Source organism: Sinocyclocheilus grahami, unplaced genomic scaffold (genome assembly GCF_001515645.1).
Source record: "Sinocyclocheilus grahami isolate Dianchi unplaced genomic scaffold, SAMN03320097.WGS_v1.1 scaffold117.1, whole genome shotgun sequence".
Taxonomy (NCBI): domain Eukaryota; kingdom Metazoa; phylum Chordata; class Actinopteri; order Cypriniformes; family Cyprinidae; genus Sinocyclocheilus; species Sinocyclocheilus grahami.
Genome location: NW_015505296.1, coordinates 903,562 through 921,231, shown reverse-complemented (window position 1 = coordinate 921,231; position 17,670 = coordinate 903,562). Strand labels below are relative to the sequence as shown.

The 17,670-nt window shown below is 37.1% G+C and overlaps 1 protein-coding gene across 1 annotated transcript in view; it reads left to right on the top strand.

Moving 5' to 3' along the window:
- Nucleotides 1-15,810, top strand: part of LOC107589535 (calcium-activated potassium channel subunit alpha-1-like) — a 287,488-nt gene extending 271,678 nt beyond the window's left edge. Inside the window, 6 exon segments of the mRNA XM_016278007.1 lie at nucleotides 4,743-4,826; nucleotides 6,288-6,418; nucleotides 8,923-9,117; nucleotides 10,216-10,334; nucleotides 11,593-11,817; nucleotides 15,636-15,810. Of these exon segments, the coding sequence (XP_016133493.1) occupies nucleotides 4,743-4,826; nucleotides 6,288-6,418; nucleotides 8,923-9,117; nucleotides 10,216-10,334; nucleotides 11,593-11,817; nucleotides 15,636-15,717 (836 nt within the window). The 3' untranslated portion in view covers nucleotides 15,718-15,810.
- Nucleotides 15,811-17,670: the final 1,860 nt, after the last annotated feature.

Here is a 17,670-nt window from a genome sequence, read left to right as displayed (position 1 = left end):
AAACGTATGCTCCACACCACCGATCAGTACAAGATCTCTCATGATCTGTATGCCAACGCCACCCTCCAGAGACCTGGCAGTCTGGCAGGTCAGTGCGATTTGCGGGATACAGTGTTTCCATTTGGTAGTATCACCATTAAAAACACATAAGCACTGGTCACACTTACTGTAGCGGTTGTTTGATATCATCAGACAGATGAATCGGAATTTGACACTGTTGTTTCCAAGTATATTTATAGCATTTTTGTTCTGGTTAATGGCGCTTGAGAATCTGCCTTTGTATATGATGTAGGTTCCAGGGGTTCGTACAGCAGTCAGCACAGTCACCTGGGCTCGGAGCTAAGACCCTTGCAGTCTCCTGAGCACCATATCGACCCCATTTATGAGGACAGAGTCTATCAGAAAGCCCCCCTGAGGAACTTCAACCAAGGCCAGGGTAAGATAAGCAGACATCAGGTTCTCTAACAATTTAACGTCAACAGCAAAAATCTTCTCCGTTAGAACATCATGGCTCTAGTACAGGTGCATTTATGAAATAAAAGGCTTGTTTCGGCTTTCTTTTTGTTCAAAATAGAAATGTTTTCCCAAAGTGCCCAATTTATAGCAGTGAGCAGCTAGACATCATCACTTTAACTGTATCAGATAGTATTAAGTTTTTGCTTTTAAGGTTTTAAAGTCAATTTACTTCCATTCACATTTTGTTTTGAGCTGAATATAATATATCATTACAACTAATTTATGGTGCTTTATGGCATGTCTAGACACCTTAAAAAATGTCTTGCATAAAAAAAGTGTAATCTATATAAAAGCACAGGCTTCTCTATACGTACATTACATGTTTGCAGGCTAATGGATGTGCTTTTCAGTGTTTCTACTTGTACAGCCATAAAAGCATGTATGTACTGTAGGTTAAAAGGACAATTCAGTCAAAAATCAGTTACTCATTTACTCAAACTCATGTCCTTCCTAACCTGTATGACTTTCTTTCTTTTGTGGAACAATAAGGAAATATTTTGAAAAGTGTCTTTCTTTGCAAAAATTCAGTGTCGTCCAATGTTGTTTTGGACCCCAGCGTATCTTCTTTTGTGTTCCACTGAAGAAAGAAAGTCATACAGGTTTAGAACGACATACCTTAAACATTTTCATCCAAACTTGTCCACCTGAAAGTTATTGAAAGTCAGCATCAAATGCGGTTCTCAACTCACTTTGCTTCCATAACCTAATGTATTTCTTTGTCAAACCAATTATGGATCATGATATGGGATAGGGCAGTGCTTCTCAACGGATTTGGCCATGAGACCCACATTTTCCCATGGTCATCAAGCCGCGACCCACTTTATATATATATATATAATTTGTTTAAAAAAATATACCTTCATACAAATCCTTCCCAGCTATCACACAAAGTACCAGTTATGTGATTTATTGGTACTTTACTTTTATTTCACACGTTGCATGCTCCTAGTTTCTTTTGCGCTTTAGTGAAATGATGTACAGTGTGCGCTGCCGCATTTGCGCGAGCAATTGAAGAGTGCGTGCTACAAGCACAGTATAATGTCTGACAGGACAGGATAGTTCATTTTTCTGAGGTGAGAGACTTTTTATTTCATAGCAAGTTACAAAAAAAACTATAGAATAATGAGACTGACATTAAGCCTGACAACATCTCATCTGACCGCAGATACTGAATCGGGACAGCATGTTTTTCTCAGGCAGTCTTTACTTAAAGGGGGTCCTATTATGCTTTTTCACTTTTTCAACTTTAGCTAGTCTGTAATGTTGCTGTTTGTCTGAGCATAAAGTTAGCTGCAAAGTTACAAAGTTCAAAGTCCACTTCAAAAAGAGATATTTTATTTAACAGAAATCACTTTTCAAAAACTACAACGAACGATTCGTTTGGACTACAACGCATATTTTCCGGGATTTGTGATATCACAAATATCGACGAATGGGACGAGACCTGGTTGAGCTGCACTAGAGAAGGCAACGAGTGTTATCACTATGTCGGAGACATGCTATCTTTCCCAAGGCAGACAAACTTAGAGTGGTTACAATCATCCAGGTTTAAATCGTGCTCAAATTGATTTGATTTTGATGCAATATTTACACTGAAGCTCGCAGCTCGCAGGCGGCTATGGTAAGGGGCATGTCATTTCCCGACCAGGCGCCGAGTGCTGCCAATCACAACACACACTGGCCCAGCTAACCAATCACAGCACATTTCGCCTTCATTTGATACTGGAACTATTCGAGCCGTTCATGCCAGACCTGGGAGAGAGGTGTTGTATTAATGTAAAATATGTGAAAAAGAATGTTTTTCGAACAACCTAGTATGAGAACCTTTTCTAACACCCCCCCAAAAAAATCAAGACTTTGTAAAAGAGCATAATAGGACCCCTTTAAACTGAAAAAAAAAAAAAAGTGTCAACAGCTTTCATGCACATCTTTCAAAATAAAAGTCTCACATCAGAAAGACAAAAACAAAGCGATATACTGAATGTGACGAATAACCTTCAAAAGGCTGTGATTTGATTAGCGCTGCACATTCAAAGTCCGGTGCTGCGCTGCTTTGTGTTCTGCCGTTACCGGGGAAATAGTTATAGGTCTGCCAAAAGCGTCACCTGCTGGCAGAGAATTAATGTGCATTTTCAATAAAACTGTTGTTTAGTTTAGATTTCAGACAAATGCAAAAATCGACCCATGTTTTTGTCCTGCAAACATGCGGAGCTTTAAATGTGAACTGGTGGATCGATAAGAAGACAATGCATTTTAAAAATCTAAACAGTATAGGGGTGTGCGATATGTATGGTTTGCGATAATATCGTAATTGTTTTAATGATGTGCGATTTGATATTATCGAGTATATCGCGAAAAGCAAACAAAACACACCTACAGAGTGCACGCATACAACTTAGTAGTTTAGACTAGTGCGCGTGCACATTTAGAGCATGTTCTTTCACTGCATGAATCAGTCTATTAAAATGCATTCAGAATTATCACATAATTCAAGATATGGGGCAGAAAATGTATATATTTATATAATTTCATATAGTTAATATCACACGAAGAGTGACGCTTTTTTCTCCAAAAGTCAGCATGATTACAAATGTGATATTGATTTTATACAACAGAAACAAATATAAACAAGAAGTTAATATTAAGAGACTTACGTTTTAGACACCATTTGCCTGTTTTTGCTCTATTTCGCCAACAAAAATCATTCCAAACACAGCCACAGCGCTGTTTTGCATCTCTGAGTATTGTTCCTGAATGAATCAACCGTTTAAAAGATTTGGTTCAATCACAATGACTCCCTTAACAGTGACTTGCTGCCACCTACTGGCGGTTTAAATTGCACTTTTAAGGTATACAAGGTACTTTTAAGGTCATTTTTAAAATAATTTCAAACATCAGTTTTCAATGTTTTATGTTTAATATATCAAAACATTATTTATGCATTAGTAAATGCAGGTTAAAGTATTCCATGTCCCTCAGAGCTGCATTAAACTGTGTGTAAATGCATCTAAATGCCACTTCTAATGCAGCTAAAGATTTAAGATAAATTTAGTTGATACTGATTTCATTTGCTTGGTAACAGCCCAAATGCAAGAATTTGACTCAAAAGATGGTACATACTTTTAGAAAAAAATGGCTTAAAGGTAAAAATGCCCATAAAACTGGTTGGAAATTATTAATTTCTATCACTGCTGTGAACTGACCACACAGAATATGAAAAATATTAAAAAAATTCAGGAGTCAGCTGTCCACGGCATTCCCTAAGATATCAGCAAAATAACACACTCAGCAAAATATCGTCTAATTAACGTTATCGATAAAATCCCAGAAAATTACTGAGATGTCATTTTTTTGTTAATATCGCACACCGCTTGTTTGTTATTTAATTGATATAATCATTTATTAATAATAATTGTTTAAATTATTATTAATAAATGATTATATCATTTATTAATAATAATTGTTTAAATTAATATAACAATTAATACTTTTGACTCATCCATTTTCTTAAAAGTGGTTTCAAGGCTGAAATGGAAAGTTGATCATTTTATAAAACTTGTTGTTTTTGTGAAAACTTGTATCTGAACTGTAAATTATGCTTTTTAGAGTAATTTTACAGTTTAATATGATACTATAAACATTGCCCTACCCCGCTCATATGGTATTCATTTTTTTTGAGCAGGTCTTAAAAAAGGTCTTAAAAAGTCTTAAATTTGAGCTTAAAAATCCTGCAGAAACCCTGTCTTTGCACAGATTGAAAAATGTTTAGCCTAAAGGTAGTGTAAAATTCAATTAAACGTTATTCACCGCTACTTTTTGAAACAACTTAATCAGCAGATTCTCTACACAAGCAAATCATTGACCGCCAATGGAGCGCTTGGTAAATCAGGCCTGCAGTATTAGTTTTGGAATATGTGCGATTACACAAGAAACCTGTGGAAAAACATGTTGAAAGCGATTTGCTTTCTCTTCTAAATGGTTCATAGTAATCTTTCCCTTATTTGCAGTGCAGTAGATATGTAAGCCTCTACGACATCCCCGTTATCGTGAACAAACACGGCCGAACTGTTCCATGGAGTTCTAGCAGAAGCGCTTCATCCTGACACTGTACCTTTAGATTTCTAATCCCACTCTTGACATGATACTCTCGTTTATGCTTTCTCTTTCTCTGGCTTTGAACTTGTTTCAATAACTGTCTCCCCTCAACACTGTTTTATCATCATTAGCTAAGCCTGGCAAACTACTGCCTTTGGTTTCATTCAGTCAGGAAAAAAACTGTGGGAACAACATACAAATGATAACAGAACTGGGTAAGCTGCGCCTTTGTCCTCCGCTACTCTGATGCACTGCCTCCTTCATCAGCTTGCCTTGATTTCTCTCGCTGCAGCTGAGGCCTGCTCCCATGGCATCACTTTGAACACATTTTATCCTTAGTTCTGGTTGAAATTGACTGTCTTGTTTTTGGCCTTTTTTAAGGATTTTTTTTCTTTCTTTCTCAGAGCATCACTAGGCCTTTGATCATGCGAGTCTGTCCTTGTGGCTGTATCCATAGCATCTCCCTGCTGTTCAATACTTTGGCCCGGGCTCCTTTTCATCAGCGGCCTGTCTGAAAGACTGACATTTCTCTTCCTTAGCTCACAGGAAGTCTGGGAAGAAATCAAATTAGAAAAAAAAACAAAAAAACAGATCAAACCTTGCTTTAAGCTGTTTATTTTTATTTATTTATTTTGGTGCTGGCCCTAATCTCTGAAGCATAGATTTTGAAAGGGGGTGAAACAAAGATTGTGTGAGGCTGTGTTCAAACCGTGCAGGATTTCAGGGCATTGTCTCTATACGTTGGCCGCTGAGACCATACCCAATAGCCTCAAAGCAATCTGACTGCTGCTGCTGTCCAACCAAAGATACCAATGTTTAAAAATGTTTGTTTTGTTTTGTTTTTCTTAATATTATTTATAAGTGGACCTAAATTTTTACAATAGTGCTTTATAACTTGTCTTTTTCCCTACAATAAAATTTTGATAATTGTAAATCACTTCAAGTAATAGTATCCAAAAATACAAATAGTCATCCTTTAAAGATCTTTGTGTTGTTCCAGATACGTAGAACTCTCTTTTTTTGATGCAACACAAAAAGAGAAATGTCAAAGAATTATACTAGTCACTCTTCTCCATGCAATTACGATGGATGGGGATTGAGGCTTTCAAGTTAAAAAAAAAAAAAAAAGCATCCAAAAGCTTAATAAAAGTAGGTCATAATACTTTTGATGTCATACAATAGCTGTATGAGAAACAAAGTGTAATTTTGATGATCTGATGATCTTCCCCTCTAATGATTCGTTCACCGCTGTGACTGAATTATTGAGTCAGTGAACAGGATCAGTCCAATTTTCGACCGAACTATTCAGATCAGTTTTGTGAAGTGATGATTCATTAAAAGGATCTGACTCAAAAGAACGATCCAGACATCGCAACTTCTCTCAGAAACTGAATTTTCATTTTTAACTATCCCTTCTAAGTTATTCAGATACAAGTTAGATCCACAATTTGAGTACTGCATTGTGCAGATATCAATATTTCAGTCTATATTAATCTCCAGAACGCATGCCCACTGATGTGCATGCAGTTTTTTTTTATTTTTTTGCTAATTGTTTATTTGACATCATTAATCCGTTTATTGCTGGTTGGTGAGACACTCTTCACCCTTTGAAAGACATTAGTTGACTCTTCACAGCTCTTCTGCACAGTTGTAAAACGTCTCTCTCTGTACTGCAGTGAATGACTCCAACGTTCAGTTTTTGGACCAAGACGACGATGACGACCCAGATACGGAGCTGTATCTGACCCAGCCGTTTGCCTGTGGTACCGCGTTCGCCATCAGCGTGTTGGACTCCCTGATGAGTGCGGTGAGTTAGTGGCTAAACAGCTGCCACGTTGACACCTGTTTACTGATTTTAATTCCTTTTTAACAGATTAGCATGCATAAATCCATTAAAAAAATTATCGCCGCAGAATAAGTCGATTCAGATCCTTTTATTGTGTGAAGGATCCTTCATATTATCTACTAGGCTTCAGGTGATCTTTTCGTTCGTATTCAAAAGCAGCCAGTGATTTGGGGAACAAAGCAACCTGTCAAAAGGTGCACAGTCATTTCTCTCCCATCATGGCATGTCATATAGAATTACATGAAGGCATGTCTCACCGCTAATCCTCTGAAATAATGTATAGGAAAGAGACATCCTCCGGCTGTGCAGTGCTTTAGATGTAGGGCTCAGGCACTAGGCTTCAGATGATCTTTTCGTTCGTATTCAAAAGCAGCCAGTGATTTGGGGAACAAAGCAACCTGTCAAAAGGTGCACAGTCATTTCTCTCCCATCATGGCATGTCATATAGAATTACATGAAGGCATGTCTCACCGCTAATCCTCTGAAATAATGTATAGGAAAGAGACATCCTCCGGCTGTGCAGTGCTTTAGATGTAGGGCTCAGGCGTTACCAGTAGGCAGAGGTTGGTAAATGAAATGCCACATTGATCAGACAGCACTGTCAGCAGCGGTGACATCAAAAGGAAAGTTGTTGCCAAGACTCCTCATATAATGTGTCATGAAATTAACTTTCAAGAGTCTTATTAGATCTTTTAACAAGGTAAGTGCTCAAGTTTTCTTTAATGACATGCCTTGACACGCAAAGGTGGGTGTCCATGGGGTCCAAGAGCTCTAATCTCCTAACAATGTCATCTTGGGTAGATTAGGAAAGATACCTTTTTTTTTTTTTTTTTATAAACCTTTTTCTCCTTCCTCTCTTCTTCTTTTTTTTCCCCTCACCACCTACGACCGCTACTATCCCCTTATCCATATGATGGCTTAATTCCAGTACCTTTCACTTTGAGTGAAGCTAGAACAAAGCAGCCTTCAAGTGCATTTCACTGTGGACAAAGGTGAAGCCTGCTAATAGACAGCTCTCATCCATCATTCGGCTGAATGCTGCTGTCAGGGGCCTGGAGAGGTGTCGCTCTAGTGCAAGCTTGCCGCGACACAGCCCTCTGGTGATCACACAAACGACCTTGTGGTCTTAGTGGAATCTTTTATTTTTATACGATAATCATTTGACAACTTTATCATCAGTGACACCAAAGAACATTTGATGGACAAGATACAGCGTGGTCTACAAGTCAGAAACCACTTTAAAAGTCAAGGATACAGAATCTGATTTAAACTTGGAATTAAAATAAAGTTTTAGGATTTAAAATACACTATTGTTAGAAAGTTTGGGTTCGGAAAGATTTTTTTAAAGAAATGAATACTTTTATTCAGCGTAGACACATTAAATTGATCAAAAGTGACAGTAAAGAAAAAAAAATAAGCAGCACAAATGTTTTCAACATTGATAATAAATGTTTCTTGAGCAGCAAATCAGCATATTAGAATGATTTCTGAAAGATCACATGACACTGAATGTAATGAAAGTAATGATGCTGAAAATTCCACTTTGTCATCACAGGAATAAATTACATTTCAAAATATATTAAAATAGAAAACTATTATACATAAAAAAATCTTACTGACCTCAGACATTTAAATGGTAGTGTATAAAAGTTATGAGGTGAAGTGAATAAGAAAAATCAAAGAGTCTTGAAAAAATCTATCTCAGTTTCCGCAAGAATATTAAACGGCACAACTGTTTTCAACAATAATAAGACAGTAATAATAAGAAACGTTGCTTGAGCACAACACTGCCTTAAATCTTTCATGGTATTTCTATATCCAGTGCTGGGTAGATTACTTGCAAATTATGGACCGTTACTGATTACAAATTACATAAAGTAAATTATAGTTAGTAAAATAATCTGGATTACACATACATGTAGGTCACTATTTAAAATGTGACATTGACCATGTTAACAGATGCAGGATTACACAGCTCATCATGTTTTACTTACACATATAAACATATTATTATTAAAGCAAACATATTCAACTATTCACCTAAACTGTTAAAAAAAAAAGCAAAAAAGAAGAACTTTCACTAGTGGTCTCAAACTTTTAGACCCCACTGTACAAGACAAATGTCCCCAACTTGTTGTGTTATGAGATCTATTCTTCATTGTATGTAATCTGCAATTAGCTACAATAATGATAATTAAAATGTCCTCGTGTGCAAAACGCTCCCCTGTTAAGCGTGGCTGGTGTTACCAAAATTAATGTGCGTGGGGAGGAGACGACGACGATGACAACAACAACAACAGCTGGCATAATTGCATTCCTGTGTCTCTTCCCTTCCCAGGGAGTGAAATGAGAAAAGACAGATCAGGGTCTAGATAACAGTGCTCGGGACAGCTCCAAAATCCTGACTGTCTTGAGTTGTGACTCTAATGGTGCTCACATCCGGATCCTCTCCTTTATCTTGGCAGACATATTTCAATGATAATATCCTCACCCTGATCCGGACGCTGGTCACAGGAGGCGCCACTCCGGAGCTGGAGGCCCTGTTGGCTGAGGAGAACGCGCTGAGAGGTGGCTACAGCACGCCGCAGACGCTGGCTAACAGGGACAGGTGTCGGGTTGCCCAGCTGGCCCTCTACGATGGGCCCTTCGCAGACTTGGGGGTAAGTGGGCGGTTAAGAGGAGCTGACACGTTTTGGCATTTTCCCCAACAGGGCTCATTCCCTGTCCGAGGTCTCCCCTGCCCACTAATGCAAAGTGAACTAGCTGAACATGCAAAGTCTGTGGGTAAAAAATAATGCTGCCTTAAATATTTCATGGTATTTCTACTGTATATCCAGTGCTGGGTAGATTACTTAAAAAATTATGGTCCGTTACTGATTACAAATTACATGAAGTACATTGTGGTTTATAACATAATCTGGATTACACATATTAGGTAATGTAGTCCTACTTTTTGATTCCTTTTAAATTATTTTTGACCCAACACATTTATCACATAGACCTGAATGTGATTATAGTGTACCATACTGATTTAAAAAATTTATATAATTTCCCAAACTGTGGTTTGTGAAAAAAAAAAAAAAACAGTAGGGTGTTCATAAAAAACAAACAAAAAATTAATGAAATCGTAAAATGTCAAAAGCTTGGAAATCCCTACATTACATAAACCTTCAACATGATCATAAACATGACATTACATGGCCAAAGTCTTCTGGGTTTTAAATAATTTTGTCCAGACTTTCAATATTAATGATTAGTGAACGTCACTGCATATGATGAATTCAAAGTATTTCACAGCTATGTGTCAGCAGTGTTTAGTAACTTGCATAAATATTGGTCTGTATATAAGAGGTATGTTCATTTAGAAAGGAAAATTTAAAAGAAAAAATAAACTGGGGTAAAAAAAAAAAAAAAAAAATTATGAATAGTTTACTGTCATTTTGTGAATACAATGTAATCCATAAAAAAGGACCTGTAATCTGATTATGAGCAATTTAAAATGTAATATATTCCAATTAAAAGTACTTAATTTTTGGGTTCTGATTACGTAATGCAGATGACACGTACTCAGTTACTACCCAGCACTGCCTGTATCGAAGTAAAAATGCCACATATTTCATTATAGTAGTGTAGACATGAATGAGGCAAACAACACCTGCTCTTACACTCAAGTTGGCTCTGTCATGCCTGAAATAAGCATATGATGACTTGAATGTTATGAATGAACGATTAAAGCACTATTTTGTGTTCTTTTTCAGGATGGTGGTTGCTACGGAGACTTATTTTGTAAAGCATTAAAAACATACAACATGCTGTGCTTTGGAATCTATAGATTGCGAGATGCACATTTAAGTATACCAGGCCAGTGCACAAAAAGGTGAGCTGTCCATTTGACCTATTAACCTCTTTATCAGGAGGGTTTTAGCCCTTTATTTCACTTGGCCTATAATCCAGCTTCACTACTGGGAAATAACAATTAAGCCCACATTATTGTAAACCCAGTTCCCACACCTAGCAAGGTGTGAGGTCCCTACCCAGGCAACATACTGTAGGAGCGCAACTGATAAAAGTTTTCACAAATTTATGCTTGCTTGTAAGATAAATTCATATTCAAAAGGACAATTTAAAAAGGAAATAAGAAATTAATACTTTTATTGAAATGTAACAGAAATTATAGTAAAGACATTTATCACGTTACAAGAGATTTAGATTTAATCAACTTCATCAAAGAATCCTGAAAGGAGCATCAAAGCAATTTTTGAGCATCAAATCAGCATATTAGAAGGATCATGTGACACTGAAGACTAGAGTAATGATGCTGAAAATCCAGCTTTTCATCACAGGAATAAATTGTTTTAGAATATATTAAAATAGGTTTAATCCTAATTATATTTCACAATATTACTGTTTTGCTGTGATTTTGATCAAATAAATGCAGCCTTTATGAAGAGATTTCTTTCAAAAGCATTTAAAAAAAAAAGTGTACTGTAGTTGTGCCTCATTTTATCCACAATCTAAGGCACTGGCACGTGTCCTTCATGGCTAAAGCTACCCCATAGTGCATTTTGCAAGTTCAGTGAATATTTTTTAGCCATTTTAAACATTTTCAAGTATGATTTTAATCAGTAGTGAAATCAGTACTGATCTTTTTTCAATGTTATTATGTGCACTATGTATTACTATTATCAGAATCCAGCTGTTAGCTTAGCCACATGCTAATATTTGAATATTGGAATCAACTGTAAGAGTCCCTCGTGTGCTTCATGAGAGGATCAGGATTATGTGGCACATTTGAATGATAATTAACAGTTACAAGTTACAAACGATGAGGAAACTTTAGATTAGTAATGATGGTAATATATATATGTAGATGGAAAACTATAAGTGGTACAGAAATTATACACTTTACCTATAAACCGGTTTAATATTGTTTAAAGGGGTCATATGATGCTTTTTTTTAAAAATCATTATTTTGTGTATTTGGTGTAACAGAATATGTTGACATGTGCACAATCAGCTTGTAACACTCCCAACGAGAAAGGAAAACTTGAAATCACATCATATGACCCCTTTAACATTAAACAAGGTAAATAAATGCTATATCTCTTACATGAGATCCTTGAACATGTGTGCAGGTATGTCATCACAAACCCACCTTACGAGTTTGAGCTGGTGCCCACGGACCTGATCTTCTGTCTGATGCAGTTTGACCACAATGCGGGCCAGTCCCGAGCGAGCCTGTCCCACTCCTCCCATTCCTCTCATTCATCCAGCAAGAAGAGCTCGTCTGTTCACTCCATCGCCGCAACGAACCGGCAGAACCGCAGCAGCAAAGCACGTGAAGCCCGTGACAAACAGAAGTAAGTTGGCCTTTATTTCTCTCTTTAACCCAGCAGAGTGAGTGTATGTGTGTGTTTGTTCACTTCTGTGGGTTTAGCACGCCTTGTACAGAAAGGATGCGGTGTGTTTGTACTCAGCGTTCCATGTTCTGTTTGTGAGTTTGCTTCATTGTTATGTGCATGTGGCCCTTGCCTTGACCACACATAGAACTTTGACCATTTGATCATTGCTTATCATTTGCTCACTGTAACCAGGAACATGTCTGCATATCGCTGTTGCATTTCTACAAACACAATCAACCTGTGAGCTTTTGAAAATAAACTAGAGGTCTGCATTTCAAAAAGTCTGTTTAGATTTGTTACAGCACAGGATTAAATTTGGAATTTTAAATGTATGAATTAATAATAACACTGAAATTTGCAGGTCCCATGCAGACCTCTAGAACTGTTTATTTAATATTTATTATTAAGCTTAATAATGTTCCGGAAATAGAGGCAGAATTTTCCATCAGCATTTGTGTATAGGTAATAGATCATTTTGGTCGTTATTCCACATATAAGAGTAAGGAAACGGCATTAATTAATTTCTTGCCTTCCTGTTTGTCCAATCATTATGTCTGTGTGTGTGAGAACTGCAAATTGCATCATCATGTTTTTAGTCTGTGTTAGTGGCTTATTTTTAGTTATGGTCTAGTGATTTTTTTTATGTTCCAGGTAGGGTTTAGAGACATTATCATAGCATAAATGGTTTCACACCATCCACATGCCTTGCAGGTGCAGAAACTCCTATGGTGTGTATTTTTGTAGAAGCTTTGGATAATTTAAGTGTGGATCTTTTCAAATTTCCAGCTTTGAAACCTTTATCATCTACATATACAGTCTTTATGAAGCTGCTGTTGTTGAGACTTATCTCTCACCAGAATGGAGGTGCTGCAAGGTATTGTGGGATGTTGTAAAACCCTGCATTGATTTCAGTGCCTGTTACAATATGTGCCTAAAAGTTGTAATTCAAAAAGTTAGAGTTTGTAATAGAGCCCGACCGATATGGGTTTTTTGAGGGCCGATACCGATATTAGGGACTTAAAAAAAAAGGCCGATATCGATATACCGGCCGATATTCTTTGTGTAGGCTATATTATAGTACAGTACCAGTCAAAAGTTTGGACACTTTCCCATTCGTGTGTCCAAACTTTTGACTGGTACTATATATAGAATGCTGTCTATACATAAACAGAATATATATACACATAAAGTTTTTTTTTTTTCAATGGTATTCCATACACTTAAGCTTTTAAAGCATTTCATCCAGATCACCAGTAGCAAAAAATGGACAAACTACGTAAAAAAAAAAGTTCATATCAGTAGCATATACGCCGATACCAATATATCTGCGACAGGCTCATAACGGCCGATAAAATAGGCAAAACGATATATCGGGTGGGCTCTAGTTTGTAAGATGTTCCCCCTTAGAGAGTAGGTTACATTAAGTGATCTATTTTTTCCAGATTTGAGAAGCACATTGTCTTTTTCAAGAGTTTTACAATACAAATTTATTTTTAATTGGATAAAATTAAATGGTCAGATCCATCATAATCTTTAATATTAAATGAGCTAAATAGTTTGTAGTCTTAAATCCTGAATTAGCATTAGAAACATTTTATTTAGATTTTTATAAGAATCATTTCTCATTAGAGTAAAATAAGATGGTTATGATTTTTAATTCACAATATATTAACCAGACTAAAAATGTAGCGATATGATGTCAGTATAACATCAACCGTGAACCCGAGTCCAAAAGGAACAATTTCAGCTTGCCATCTGGAGTGCTCTCTGATACTTACACGGGCTGCTTTGAAGGATCTCGAGCTCTACTAATAAAACAAACGTATATGCTTTCATTTTCATAACCTAACGGAGGTGAAAACCAATATTGAATGACTGATGACACGATGTTGATACTCAGAGAATCACAGGAGGAGGGACTCTGCTCTTTCTGTAATGAGGGTAGAGTTATAGTAATATTAGCGATGTTTGACCTAAATTAGGTCTCGGTAAAGGCGTGCTGAAATAGCAGTGAACTAATAGCTTGTAGATGCAAGAAAAGAGACATTAGCGCTCGTTCATCCATTGAGCAAAAGAATATAAATCTGTTGTATAAATTCTGCCCGTTCTAGTCCACGTTTACTTAAGTAAAAAGAGCTCAGCTTTATTGTTTATCTACTGGACAATTAGGCTTTGTCCTGAAGTGATTTTCTGAATTGTAATTACATTGGTGTTACACTTTGTAGCAAGTAGATTTCTTAATGAAGGAAAAAAAAGAATACAAATGTGAGTAAACTATGTATAATTGGATTGGCTACATACTTGCTAGCCTGAAAAAAAAAAAAGAATCCCGTGGTGTTAAATGTCCAATTGATTTATTTATTTTCTTCCATGTAAAGTCTTTTTCCTATAACGAACTACATTACAAAGAAAGGCTGATGGCACAGTCAAGACAGCAGGTTTCATTTGATGAGAAAAGTGTAGATGCATGTTGAAGGAAGTAGAAAGCAAACTAGCTCTTTCTTTCTTTTTGAGGCTTATTAACCATCAGGTTTTTACATTCCATTTTGTCATCAGCATTTCAATGTTACCATCACAACTAGTTTGAAAATGTCAAAATCGGTTGTTTGTTTACAGATCTTTTCTTTCTTTTTCAAACCACATACTCAGGTAGCGATCCTGATGACAAAACTACAAAGTAAAGCTGGCTTACATTTTTTTTTTGTTACCTTTCGTAGCCCTAATGACAGTTTGAGGTGATACTGATATTTCTTTTCCACTGCAACAAATGTGCAATTGTTTTAGTATCATGCATTTATTTGTACATCTTGTGAAGAAACTACAGTGTACACAAATCAGAGTTTCTACAGTGCCATGAAATGTGTCCATCTGCCAGCATCAGTCAGTCATTGGTCAGTAATACTGGCATGGAGAACATCCAAGCTATCCTTGCCTCCATGCCAGGACAGAGCCAGGCAGTGCAGGAAGACCAAAGGAGGAACGCCGTAAGACCCACTAGAGCGAAAAGTGGCATTCAAATGGGCATACGACACTTCTGCCTATGCAAGCTGCTGAAATCCCAGCACCTTGGTTATAGATACTGAACAAGTCAAAAAAGGGGACAGCAATGACTGAAAGATGCTGGGTAGAACTGACTATGACGTTTAGTTGGATCACCTGTCAATGTATTCAAGAGTGTTTCATTAAAGTAACAAAGCAACCTTACTGATGTGCTATGTAATACACAACTATCACATTTTGGCTATTTTATTCTACTGTAAAGGACATATTTAAGTTTTAGAAACTGTATAAAGAAAATGCACTGTAACAGAATAAATACTTGGAGGGAATCAAGTCTTAACATGCTGAACTTGAATATGGATTACAGTTTTGTTGTTGTCTTTTCTTCCACTTCAATAAATAATCAAAACATCTGGTTACACTTTATTTCGATAGTCCACTTTAGACATTATATTAACTATAAGTAACTTTGTAACTACATGTCAACTACTTCTCATTAATCTGCAACTACATGTCTACTAACTCTCAGCGTAGACTGTTAGGGTAGGTTTCGGGTTAGTAGAATAAGTTGACAAAGAAAGTGTAAGAAGATATTAAGCAGACAGTCTACTAATACTCTACTAACTGCTAGTTGACATGTAGTTGCTAAGTTACTTACTGTTAATAGAATGTCTAAAGTGGACTATCGAAATAAAGTGTTACCAAACATCAAACATCCATCCATACATGTAATTATTGGCATATTCACTATAGGAAATTGGGGTTTCTCATAGCAGAATGACTGATTTGACTACCAGACGTGAAGAAATTGATGGTGCTGAGCTGATCTACCTATCTCTGTCAAATATAACCTGCTGATAAAACATACTGTCTTGTACAAAACGTTTGTACATAAATTGTACATGGTTTCTTTTTGTATTTTCTCACATTAAAATGGATGTATTTGTGTTCTACGGGTGACTGGTATATTGCGTCATTACTTGATTTACACTGGACATTTGAACCAAAACAGTTTTTCATTAAAAACACACATCATTGACAAATGGACATTGTTACAGTCCAAAGATATGTGGAGGAGGAAACCGGATGTGCTGGACGCAGGGAACACACCACTTCCAAACATCTGCTAATATTTAAAGAGGCACGTTTAATGACAAATAACCCCTCTCACATTTGAATTATTCCACATATCGTCTACTTAAGAATGTGTAGATTTCAATAGCAAGTCATTTTATATCTACACTTTTCACTGTGCGCCTCTCAACCTATGATTACAGCGCTCCCCGGTTTCAGTCTCTAAAAATGATGACTGTGATTCAACCTTGTTCTATAGAAAGGTATCAGTCTGGTCTTACGTGGCTTGTTCTTTTCAAAACTATAAAGATCTGAGCTCGACCTACCAAACCGAAATAAAAAGAGGAAGTAGTAGAACAGATGTCGGCTGCGCTCCTGATTTGTAGGCTGATAAGGGTGGCACCCTGTAGGTTTAAATTGATGGCTTGTTAGTAAGGACTGGCCCCTTTGTGAGATGTTTTCAAAATGATTGATTTACAATAAAGTGGCTCCCTGTGTGCACGCAGGCTGAACTGATTCAGATCGATTCCAGTGAAATTGATTGATCAGCCATTTAACTTGGCAGTATGTTTACTGAACGAAACCATGCAAGACCTATTCTCCCAGTCTCCAGCAATAAAGCAGAAACAAGCCACACATCACAACAAAAACAACCACGTCTACACTACTTCTACTGCTTCGGATTCTGTTCATATAAAATATATTTGTAAATGGCAATACAATAATCAATCCCACTTTATATTGTCTTTAAACTACAAAAAAAAAAGTTTGGTACACTGAAAAACTGCAAGTAAAACATTTAATTAAATGTGAAATTTTGTAGAAAAACTGAAATAGTTTTTTCCCCCTCGTAAAACATACTCCAATGATCTGTTGAAATATATTTATATAGAGCATTAAAAACCAGCAATAAGGGCCAACAATTTGTAATACACACGCTCACTCCCGTCCGTTTGACCTCTCTCCATCTCCCTTGCCTGCTCCCAAGCCCTCATCTCTTTGCCGAGACAAAGCACTCTTGTTTTCAGCCCACAAATCATCTCGCCGTGGATACTTCATGCTGTCCTTTGGATAATTGTGGATGAAAACAGCCCCCTACATTCTCACCTTGGGATGTAGTGGCCCCATCATGCTGCTTATTAACGATTTTACACGGTGAGTCACGGCTCCGGGCCTGTCAGTACGCCAGTAATATTTACCGTCTGACACATGGGCTGTAGGGGGAGAGATTGGGAAGGAGGCGGAGGGGTGGGGGGGTGGACGGGCTGATTACACCCATCCACCTGACAGCGTCCTCATCCTTGAATCCTTCCGCAAATATACTGGTACCAACATCTTGGGTGCTGCCATAAGGCTGCTTATTATGAATTAAAGCATAATGTTATTGAAATGCAGAGAGGTGTTCGGAGGTTCGTTTCATCAGAGCTGGAGCTACGACAATCAACTTTGACGAGGTCGAGCGTAGGCGAGCATTTTCCCACATGAATACATTCGAGCACACTCGAGTGGCCATTATGGGCCATTTAGCAAATCAATAGGTGCTAAAATCAAAAACAATTTTCTGGGTGGATTGTCAGTGGAGTAAATGAAAGTGAGAAATGTCTAATATTGAACACTTAACAATCAATGTGTTGCACAATTGATGGGGTTTGTTTTCAACATGACAATTTTTCTAAACTATTATTCAAGTCAAAGTCACCCCTCGGATCCATCTGCCGTCACCGCTATTGACTCAAA